This window comes from Stigmatopora argus, chromosome 10 (genome assembly GCF_051989625.1).
Source record: "Stigmatopora argus isolate UIUO_Sarg chromosome 10, RoL_Sarg_1.0, whole genome shotgun sequence".
NCBI classification, from domain to species: domain Eukaryota; kingdom Metazoa; phylum Chordata; class Actinopteri; order Syngnathiformes; family Syngnathidae; genus Stigmatopora; species Stigmatopora argus.
The window spans coordinates 11,850,945-11,863,251 of NC_135396.1; the positions used below are offsets into that span (position 1 = coordinate 11,850,945).

The following is a 12,307-nucleotide window of genomic DNA, read 5'->3' on the forward strand; positions in this document are numbered from 1 at the left end:
TATAGCTGTTATACTTTTTGTCACAACTCTTTGCATAAATAGTACAATACAAAGGCCTAAACGTTTCACAAATGCAGCACCTATTGGACAATTTCCCGAATTGTGTTTTATTTGTAACTTTTTGTCACCTGTCGATGCAGTGGTTCTTTCAATCGACTTGAATGTGGGCTGCGTGGGTCTGATTCCCACTTTGTGGCGGTGTGATTGTGAGTGTGAATGACTGAGCCTTTTTTAAGTGCTTGAATTCAATACAGACGCACAGTATTTTTAATGTGATACTTCTTACTGAGTGATAGTAAAAAAATAAATAGTTGTATGTCATAGCAAGGCAGACTCGCTAGAGGGCGTTGTCGCGCTTTCTAACTTGCTCCCATAGAGTATGCAAGACTTCTTTAATGCTGGGTTCATGGCATTTTATGATTCAATTTTTTATGTCTACTATGGTTTTTCAAATCTCTGAAATATGTCCAAAAAAGATGAATCAATTGCATGAGAATCTCTTCTCTCCTTTGTAAATAGTAAAGTGTTCTATACCAAAAGCCCAAAGTCTATCTATTTAACAGAAAAACTCTTAAGGGGACTTGTATCGGTTGGAAAAATAAAACAAAATGTAATTGAGTTGGTAAAGATTTTATCGGCCCATTTTCAAAATATTGAAAAACATCATCCTGACATTTATTCGAATGTGCTCCAGCGTTTGGCTCTGCTCCATGATTGGTACAGATTACTCAGGCTTTAGTTATTGCAAAAATATTGGGCTCACCATCACTTGGCCTGTTTGGTGAGGGTCTTCATTAGTGCTTGATGGTCATCAAAACATGGTCACTCACATACATGCCATGCATTTGTTAACAACACATTGCCCCTCGATAATGTATTTTAAAAAAACTTACAAATTGGTCAGTTCAACACCACAGTAATTTAAAAAAAACATAACCAACCAACATGTAATTAGATAAATAAAGGCAAGGAGAAAAACTGCGAGTAAATTCATGCTTTTAAGCCTTTATTCATGTCAACAAAGTATCTGCTCATCAGGGGCCTGTTCTATTTGAAAGGCTAATCAGTAACTATATTTAACTAAATTAGCACTGATAAATGTTCCATTATCTCTGTGACACGTGGTACTTATTAAATAACAAATTAGATAACGCTTGTATTTGGACCCACGCACCACCTCCCTCAATCATTAAGAAAATTTGGGTCAGCTAAAGTACCAACCAAATATAAAATTTAAATTCTTCTTTTACTCTTGTATTGAGTGAGAATTTATTTTCCCTTGGTTAGTTTTAAAAAATGACAGTTGTTCTGCCTTTTTCAAAAAACAGACTTTTTAATGGCGATGTCATGTCATTGTCAAACAATGTTTTAAATTGTAGTTTGCAGCATTTTCAAGATCTATTGAATAGTAAAAGCTGTTTTAATGTGTGCTGATGCAGGGCAGTTCTACACTACTGTACTTCTTACAAAGTATGGTTTTCAACATAAAAAGGAGCTGGAATATCTTTTAAAGCATTTTCTTTAGGTTTTGCTATAGTAGGTAGTTTATGAGAGCATGTGCACTTTCTGTTTATTTCATAATCATGAACTGTTTTTTTTATCAATCGACACTAAACTAAGCAGATTAGATGCATCTCACACGTCTAAGCCCCTAATGTACTCGCACACGGTCATCACCATCAGATCATCAAATATTTTATTTGGCACTTTCACTATAGTCAATAGGATCTCCAATGTTAATAAAAAAGTCTGCAAGCTATGAAAACATAATGACTCGTTTTCGGTTCCTAATGCAGAACTGTGCCCTGTTGCCATAAAGCAATAAAAGGTTTATGACACACTGTTAACAATGACGTCACAAGTGTTGGGACACTGTCAGTGATTTTTATACCAGTAGGTGATCTTTGAGATGGTTAGAGGATATATCCCCTAGCCACAGAGGAAGACAAAGCATCATGGAGCCTTCAAAAATGTCCAAAACTACTCTTTTCCTGCTTCTGGTGTTTGGAATAACTGCATCCAAAGGTAAGTCTCAGAAGAGTTAAAAGGAAAAGTCATGCTATATGGAATGTAAAGCTTCCATGAAAAAAAACATCATACAAAAAAATCATTTTCTTTATTGTCGTACTGTATGTCCATGTCAGCAAGGCCTCTATAGGTTTAATTGTTGACCTTTGACTCTTATAACGTGCTAGTTTAAGATTTATCCAGTTGCTCGTTCAAATAAAATGGGTCTGCAGTATTATTTATCACTGAAAGTAATCTGATTGATTGATTTCTTGTCACAGTTGAAGAGGAAAACCCAGACTTCTGGAGATCACAGGCAAAAAAGACTTTGCAAACAGCTTTGAATCGGAAGCTGAACACCAACGTGGCCAAAAACATTTTGTTTTTTCTTGGGGATGGTAGGTTGTTTTGCACTATTTCTTTTTCAAGATGTTGTGAGCACTGCTTCCGGAATGTTTGGGGTTTAATGAACTTGAACTCAATATTTAGTTTAGAATCAAAATACATTGAAAAACAATATGCAATGTTGGAATTGAATATAGTCTGCATTTATGCACTTTAGGTATGGGCATCACAACCTACACTGCCGCTCGTATCCTCAAGGGACAACTGCAGAACAACACAGGAGAGGAAACCGTGATGACCATGGACACCTTCCCTCATGTGGCCTTGGCTAAGGTATACATGCACACACTCAAAATCACAATTTCCCTCCCTTCAAGCCTGGAAAAGGAAAAACTAATACACTCCTGGTCAAACGTTTTGAGACACTCTCATTCAACTAAACAGTGAAGTGTATAAATTCGACTAACATTACAAAGAGGCATTTTTTTCAAAATATGAAAACATTCATTTTAATGCAATATTTAAACCATGGAAATCTGTCTTTATGTTGTGTGGGGGCTGCGATAATGTTAAAGCATTTGACTGCCTAATGTAAATATTTGCGAAAATAAAAGTCTTGTGACCTTACTAGTAACTAGGCCTAACTAGTAAAAAATGCAATGATGCCAAAAACGATTTCAAGTGAGCGCCATGCTTCCTACACCCTGTTGAAGTGAAAAGAAATGTTTATAATAATGTAATTTAGGTGCTGCCATCTCTCACCAGATTGAAGAAATAATCCCCCTCCCCAAAACAGCAGTTTGAATGTAAACAAAAGACAGGTGCGGACGAGCATTCTTCTGGATTTCTTTTTTTTTTAGCTTTTAACTCCTCAAAAATTTCATTTTTCAAAAAAAAAAATTCAGAAGCATAAATCCTCCCATTCTCGGGCAGTCAAAGGGTTAAACGAAATCTATTATTGGTCTTCTGATTTTCTGTTGGTAGCCACTCTGGAATGATTTGCCGTTCATCATAACTCTGCTCAGCCAAAATCAGATTGGATTTTCATAGTCGGAGGCACAGTATGGCTTTACTCTGCACAGGTATAAACATTGCCTGTCAGTGCAAAAGATTAAAGACGCTCCTTGTGTTTTCTACAGACCTACAGTGTGGACTTCCAGATTCCCGATAGTGCTGCCACAGCCACGGCTTATCTGTGTGGAGTAAAAACCAACTTGAACACAATTGGCGTCAGTGCAGCTGCTCGAAATGGCATTTGTAAGAGTCAGAAGGGCAATGAAGTCACATCCATCCTGAAGTGGGCCAAAGATGCAGGTAAGGATGCTATTGATTGCCTTGAAGATCCAGGCAAGGGTACTAGGACAAAGATAGCTAGCGAAGCTGTAAATTTATGGTTTTGTAAGTATATACAATTTGGGGGAATTACAAGTTATCGTGCAATATATTATACCACACACTAAACCACCATGATACTTACTGAACATTACAAGTTTTGAAGGGTTAAGTCACTCAGGCTTACTGAGCGACAAAACCTTGAATGTTTGAATCCCCTGGCAAATCATATTGTAAAACCCAGCGGCGGTCCGTGCATTTTCTAACAGCGCCTTCAGCGAATCAATCTAACCCTCAAAAACTATTTTATGGCTATAAAACCTCTACTGCAGCTACAGCTGCGACACATAAAAAAATAATCAATAATAACCTCATACAATTGAAATATTATTTAGGAATATAGCCATATTTTACTCACCAAAAATCATTTTTAACTGTACACAATATCCATCCTCCTTTCTTCCTTCTTTTCTATCGCCATCGAAGCTAATGCTGAAAGTCGAGCCTGTCCTGTCGTCGTATTTCTGGCATACGTTTTTATTCGATTTAGTGCTGAAAATGTTCGTTCCCGATTGTGAAAGATTTGCTTGCTTTGGAGTTGTCCGACCTTTCTTAATGATGTCCAGCTTTTTTTTCTTGTAAAGTCCGTCTTGAAAATGGCTTTAATTTTAAGTTCAATGCATCAGAGCCTGCAGAACTTATTGTGAAGGCCTTGAGGCAGATTTCTGACCCTGGCAACAAATAATGGCTGAAATGTGATTGGTTAAGTGCTTCAATATGAAAACACACATCTGGAAGCAGTGCAACCAGGGGGAAAAGCAATGAAAGGAAGCTAACAGACAATTTGGAGTTACATTTAATAAGTATCGGTGGCCAAAATATAATATATGATTCAGATATTTCTTAGGCCAGCAGAGAATGCCTTGAAGGCCCTGACAGCCCGCCACTGGTAAAACCTGAGCAGTTTTAGTATAAAAACCCACCAGAGACAGTTTAACCAATGAGGTTTCTGCCGAAAGAAGAACCACCTGACTGCAATCCACTGATTACACTTCTAATATACCAGATTTGTGGAAAGGTTTCCTCTTTAGAGGTTGGAATGAAAGCTCGCACCCACTGTGGCCCTTTGTGGAATAGTTTGCCCACGCGTGGATTAGACCGATAAAGTACTCTGTATTTTTAGGCAAGTCTGTCGGTATTGTGACCACCACACGCGTGCAACATGCAACTCCTGCCACCAGCTACGCCCACAGCGCCAGCAGGAAGTGGTACAGCGATGCCGACATGCCTGCCTCCGCCAAGAGGGATGGTTGTACTGACATTGCGTCACAGCTGCTCAACAACATAGACATAGATGTGAGACTAATATTAATAACATTTTGATAGGTTACATAAAATCTGACTCAAGTGAATGTGCTTGCAAGGTAGTCATTGGTGGTGGAAGGAAGTACATGACTCCCAGGGGCACCAAGGATCCAGAATATCCCAGTGACTACTCAGCCAGGGGCAAAAGACAAGACAAACGCAATCTCATCAGTGAATGGCTGGAACAGAAAACGGGCAAGGTACAGTAACAAAGCTAATTAGGAAAGTGAAGATAGATACCAGAGTTTTATGCTCTAAAATTCTCAAATTAAAACAGATGCTTTTAATGCTTTGGTTATTCGGAGAGCTATTTAATGATGAATTAAATCAAAAGTTGGGTGTTGTGTCTCAGGTGGGGCACCCCACTTCTTTTTCTCCCTGTTGTTTTATTCACATTTTATTCAAAATGTAACCAAGTACAGAAGTTAAGTGACATATTGTGACTGAAGCTGTTGTGTGTTTTCTGTTTTGAATTTTAACACCTTAGGTGGCCCATTATGTGTGGAATAAAAAAGATTTTGATGCTGTTGATCCAGGAACCACAGATTACCTAATGGGTGAGTAGTATTTATTTGTGTTTTATTTTACTGCCTTTCTGTTTTGCAAATGAGAAAAATAATAACGACCTATAAAGGTCTATTTGATAGTCTTTGACAGCACTACACTAAATATTGTTGATTTCTGTTTTACTTCTAAGTGACAGTTTAGGGTTTTATTTTCTTTGTAAAACAAATGGTAAAGGGGTATTTGTTACAGGAAACAAAAAGATGTATGATAGCATACCGACTTCAACTTTTAATGTAATCTATTTTTTTTAATTACGTCTTCAGTTTCAAAAGCAGTTTCCCCTCATAACTACTATTAATACTGTATAATAACTGCCGCTAGAGGCAAAGTTCAATTACCTTCCCTGCAAGGCTAATTTGCATAAGGAACATTACTTATTTATAGGAAGTATCAAGAATGGGGGTAAAAAGTCCAAGAATATGGGTGAAGGACTTCTAATTAATACTATAAAATTAGAGTGCATAAGCATACAACATTTTTTCTTACAATAATAAAGTTGCAATAAAAATATAGGTGTCTTGTAATTTATAATGATATAATTTAGTCGTCAATGTTTTGGCACAACAAGAACAGTCATCAATATGGAGCACTTAATCACTTTGCTATATATGAATATATATAAAAAACTTTTCGAAACAGTGCGTGGAATCCAAAATACCCCCATTTAGACTTAGGCTAATCATTCTAAAACTTTCTGGTGAAATCTATGGACTGGACAGTGTAAAGGAGGTACATTGAACCATTGTGCTGATCTGTAATTTGTTTTCCTGCTGTGTGTGAGAGAAGGAAATTATTTTTCACCACTCTATTCCGTGTCTTATTTATTGGTCTACTTCTCTTCTGCTGCAGCTTTGTTTGAACCAAGTGATCTGCGATACGAAGCTGAGCGGGACCCCAACATGGACCCATCCATCATCGAGACCACAGAAAAAGCCATCCGCATTCTCAGGAAAAACCCTAGAGGCTTTTTCCTTTTAGTGGAAGGTGCAGTCATCACCCTCTGATTCATTGCGCCACTTAATCAAGCAGGCAAAGTTCGACTAATATCGTCCTTAAGGAAATGTTTTCTAAAAATAGAAAAAAAAAAGTGGTTTCTCCTGTTGGATCAATTGAGCAATTGATCTTCTAATACTGACAAAAGGCCTTGTGTCTTCGCTAAAACATCAATATGCCTTTATTTTTATATGTGAGTAATAGATCACTGATTTAAGAATTGAAGGTGGCCTTTCATGTGCACAACCCCATGCTTAACTGACAATGTTTGAAAAGTGTACCTGTGGTTAATTCGGACAAAACAGGTTTGCAAAAGTATGACGGTGTGTGTATGTGTTGCATATGCACCGATTAACTATGTGCTCTCCAAGGAAGTCTCCTCCAGCCTCCTAATCCATCTCTCCCTTAATCTGACGTGAGAGCCGAGGGACTTTATAGTGCTACACTGTCTTTCCAATTTCTTTAAAATAACGATCTTATGTATAAATAGAAGCAACCGTATAGTGTAGACTTTTCTTTAATCCTCATTCCAATAAGAAGTGGAGATGGGGGAGAAAAATATGATCTTTTTTTTAAATTTACATTCCAAAAAGAGTTATATTATATAAATCTCTAAAATAAACCAAAGTACTATGTGACCTGGGTGGACAGTGAATGAGTTAGGCTAACAGTATTGTTTGAATTGATGTTCACCAACGTCCCTGAAAGTGTCAATTGGACTTTTTGTGTCCTCAGGTGGTCGCATTGACCAGGCTCATCACGATGGTCGAGCATACATGGCGCTTCACGAAGCGGTTGCGTTGGACTCCGCCATTGCCAAGGGCCTCGGCCTCACTAACGAGGAGGAAACGCTCACTGTCGTGATGGCTGACCATTCCCACCCGCTTACCTTCAACGGATACCCATTTCGAGGGCAAAGCATTCTGGGTAAATAACAATATTAGCAAATAAGCACAATTGCTGCATTTAACCATTTGGAAAGCAAACAATTATTTGCATTATATACATACCATCTCAATCAAACTGTACCCAGAAACTGCATGTTATAGCACTTCACACGTGGATTGTTTAAAGTTTGATGGGTGGCCTCCAATTTCTGAAATAACCCATTTGCTACTGAAGCCAGTGTGCCTTGGTGTATAGACTAGAATTCGTTTTAATTGTTTGGTAACAACAAAGTAATCAGCTTTACTCATGGTCGATAGTCCTCTAATTATCACAATCGTATAAAGTTGACATTATAATCAGCCTCTGACACTTACTATATTACTTGGTGTTTTTTTTATGGTCTTTACATTCACTCTTTTCTCTTCTGTTCCTATTTCAACCGCCTCCTCCTCGCGTTCCTCTTAATCATACGACTCCTCCCAACTGGTGGAGCAGTGATTAATGTGCTTGCGAAACCCTGAGCTCTTCATCAACAAGGAGACTCGCCCAACTAATGGCTCATCTGGAGAAAAAGACTGTTTAACCCAGTATGCTTTTGACCTCCATCAGAGCACTGGGGAACCTGTCTGTGCCTACGTATGTGTGTATGTGAAACATGGGACCAAGCAAAATGACAATTAACAAGATTTTTTGGGTGCATTTTCCAGGAAAATCTCCACTGTGGGCAAAAGATATGCTGCCGTTCACAACACTGATGTATGGGAATGGACCTGGATACAAAATCACCAATGGGACACGCCCCGACATCCGCAACGTCAACACAAGTAAGATACATTCGTTAAAGATAGAACTGGTGAAAGGGCAACACATGCAAAAGTTGTGCAGCAAAAAAAATACCACGACGACAACTGTAAAGACATTGACTTTCTATACCATGGGCTGCTTCATTTTATTTCCACAGAAGCCAAAGATTACGTCCAGCTGTCAGCAGTGCCCACAGACTCGGCCACCCACAGTGGAGAGGATGTGGCCGTGCTGGCCCGTGGGCCGATGGCTCATCTCTTCCATGGCGTCCAGGAGCAGAATTACATCGCCCACGCCATGGCCTATGCCGCCTGTGTGGGGACAGACCTGAGGCACTGTCGAGGGCAAACCACGCCGGCTTTTGTTCACACCACCTTTAATAACAATTATAACCTTGCTGCGGGAGCACAAATCTCAGTGGCATTGATAAGTGGACTCAGTGCAACACTGCTGGCCCTTAATGTGCTGATATAAAAATGATGTCGCCCCAAGCGCTGCATTTAAAGGAATATATCGCGGAGGTCAAGAGGTTAGGGAAATAGTGAACCCTTGGGTCCATGTCTCCAGGGGTGACAGTGTCATACTGATATATAATTGACATCAAAGGTAAACAAAAAATGGTATGCAATCAAGATCAAAATATTGACGTGCTCATCTCTTCTTCTTTGGCTTGCCAGATAAATGCCTCACAATGGAGAATCACCAAATTTGTCATTTGCCCTATAACAGGTTAAAGGCCTAAAATGTCAACTTTTGAATAGTTGGCCACAGTAAACACAGTCCCTGAAGGGGTTGACTTTTTCCCTAAATGTTGTTGATATCTACAAAGTGACGCAAAATCCATGTTTTTGCCTCCTATTTTTAACCCTTGTAAATTGTGTTGCCAATCAGGGTATGTGAAGCGGTGTGATTTACCCTGGATTTGCTGTTAGGAAATATTCGATTAACACATTCTAGATTTAATAATTGACTCTTCGTACCAATTGACATCCTAGGTTTTGATAAAAGACTCCCAAAAAGAGATCAAAAATAGTAATTAGTCACCAAGTGGTGATGAATCCAAGAGGGTCATCCACTAATGTGGAACTAATGAGGGTGCTGTGTGTTTGATGACATTACCACCGGCAGAACATTCATAATGCAAAATATTTTAAGTCCACCTATTTTTATCTTTGGGAGACAGATTATGGTAATTATTGTGGACACCTGCTGGGGTTCAGTGTTTATTAGACCACATTTTGATTTTCATCGCTCTCATTTCGACAAGAGCCCGAGGCCATCATTTTGCTCCATATGATGGGTCTTCTTTGGCTCACAATCAGGCTCACATTCTTTTAACAGATCAAGATTTTAAATGAATAGACTAGAAAAAAGAACTATTTCCTCCCCAACATGGCAAACCACTTTCTAAGGTAATGTGCATTTTGTGTGTTGACATACTGTTTTTCATGAGTTATAGCTACATTTTGCAGCTTAATTTATATTCAGCATCTAATTTTGTTTTTCAAAGTCAAAACCAAAGAACAGAATGTGTGGAATTTGTTTTCAGAATATAAAGAATACAATACGTTTGGAATACTCTACATTAGACTTGCTCGAATGAAATGGTAACAAATGTTAACTCAGCGACATGGCGATAGAGTGGTTAGCACGTCCACCTCGCATTTGTGAGATGAAGGGTTCAATCGCCGATGGTTTTCGACCTTCCTATGTGGAGTTTGCATGTTCTCCCCATGGGTGCGTGGGTCATATCCGGGTACACGGGTTGGCTGGCAACCAATTCAGGGTGTCCCCCGCCTACTGCCTGTGATTTGGCCAGGAGAGATAGAACAGAAAATGAATTTTAAAAGTAAAGAAAAGAAAATGCGCCGTGCGTGTACTAACTTTTGCTGTAATTCATCATGTTCCCCCCTCCACAGCCCGTCGACTTACAGTCGGAAACCCCGGGGCGACTGCGCATCTTCTCATGCCACAGGAGGCCGTGACTCTCCAGCTGGTCCCTTGCAACCTGTCAAAGCATCCTCTGCTTTGTTTTATTCTGCAGATGTTTCTCTGTTCAGCTGCATGCTTCTCGCAGGCCATGGGTGAGCTGTTTTTCTTCACTGAACTCACATTACTGTGAACCAAAGGTTTTATAAGGCATTAAGAATGATTTTTGATTCTCTTCTCTAAACACTAATAGGCTATAAAAATACTAATTATATATCTATCCAAATGGTAAGAAACACCACTTTAGAGGAGGTGATTCAAGTGCATATAGCAATATCTATAAACTGATAGGAAAACCGGTCGATGTCCCTGACTACACAAATCTAACTTTACAATATTGCCTTGCAAACCAGATGGCGCAGCACTGCAGTGGCAGGATTATCTAACTCTGTTGCCTTTTTTTTTTACTACATCCAACCATTCGGTGGCACCACAGTACCAGACACTGTGAGAGGAGACAATTATAGTCTCTTGCAAGAGGATTAAATACTCTCAAATTACCCTTAACTTTCCAACAATACACTTGTAAGGGCACTCAAAGAAGTGGATCATCTTAGGCGTAAAAAGAATGGTGAGTCATGCAGTTGGGGAGTTGTGGTAGGATGACATCAGGTCATTTTTTTTATTTTTGATAGCTGTTTTTTTTATTTAATTTTGACACCAGTGGTTTTTTGCAATTAACAAATGCACGAAATGCAAGATTCAAAACTTACTGTGTTATGATTTATACACTAAAATTGGTATATGTGCACGATGACAGAATAGACCCCAAGAACCCATTCAGGCCTTCATTGTATATTTTGGAATCATCATAATTATTCTCTTTGGGAATGAATGTAAAAAGCCCTCAAAGGAGCCCCTGGTTTGACTCTTTGGCACTTAATAATGGGCAACATGGTTGAGCAGTTCTGAACAGCTATCTTTAGAGTCGTGGTGGGCGTGAAGCAAGAAAGAGAGGGATGCAGAAACGAAAAAAGATGCATCTGAGTGGGCGACAAAGGACCTCACAATAGATCATAATTGCTCACCCATTCACATCCTACAATGAGTTCAATGCATTGAACATCTGTGCTGCTTATTTTTAGAAAGTGCTAATCTAAGTCGTGTATTATGAGGGGGAAAAAACCTGATAACTAGAAGGAGCCGTTTGTTTCCAAATCAATTTCCTACTTTTACTAATCACCGCAACACATACTACGTGACCTGGCCTCGCGGTGAATGAGTTAAGCTATTAATAACTTTTAAATAGATTTTACACTGTCTCTTGGATGGTTAAAAATCAATTTACCATAGAATTTGGATGCTTAGAAGACAGTGACTGTGCTTACATGGACACTTTTACTCTGATTAAAAAGACTAATTGGAATAAAAAATGCTTCATGTATACATCAAATGTTAAAGTTGTCTTAAACCAGCCGATTACGATCAAGATTTTCAGGAACAAACTACCTCTACCGAGCATGTCAGTTAGGGTTAACTGAGGTCAGTTTATGTGTTTCTATTAGTAGAGGTGGAAAATGCACAACATAACATTAATATTTATATTAGAAATTAAAGATGTATGTTGGCTCATATTAAGAAAGGCTGTTTTAAACAAAGCCAGTGAATTTGCTTTGATTGTGATAGATGCAATTCTATGCTCTGAATAAGGACCTTTTTCTTACCGTGGACCAGTAAAGCTCTTTCTATTTTCTCGCTGACTGGCTAATGGGATGGGCGATGACTTAGGACACAATTGCGTGGGGGTGGGCTCGGTGCATGAACGACACCCATGACGGCAAAACAAAAACAAAAAAAAACAAGTCCCAAGCATAATAGCAATTATTTCTTATTATTATAACAACTTTTCTCCTTTCAAGTAGGAGGGCGAGATTGAAAACATTGATATTTATTACCCTGACGGACCGGCACCAGGTGGCTCGTGGACCGGTACCGGTCCACAGACCGGTGGTTGGGGACCACTGCTGTACGGGAAAAGAGGAGAAATAGTAATATTACAAGTACAATGCCACTAGTT

General features: G+C 39.0%; 1 protein-coding gene across 1 annotated transcript; it reads left to right on the plus strand.

The window, feature by feature from the left end:
* Nucleotides 1-1,955: 1,955 nt before the first annotated feature.
* On the plus strand, nucleotides 1,956-8,775 carry alp3 (alkaline phosphatase 3). Its single transcript, XM_077611545.1, has 11 exons — nucleotides 1,956-2,025; nucleotides 2,289-2,405; nucleotides 2,570-2,685; nucleotides 3,492-3,666; nucleotides 4,868-5,040; nucleotides 5,109-5,249; nucleotides 5,537-5,606; nucleotides 6,466-6,600; nucleotides 7,345-7,536; nucleotides 8,205-8,321; nucleotides 8,459-8,775. Exons 1-11 carry the CDS (start codon nucleotides 1,956-1,958, stop codon nucleotides 8,773-8,775), a joined length of 1,623 nt encoding a protein of 540 aa, XP_077467671.1.
* Nucleotides 8,776-12,307: the final 3,532 nt, after the last annotated feature.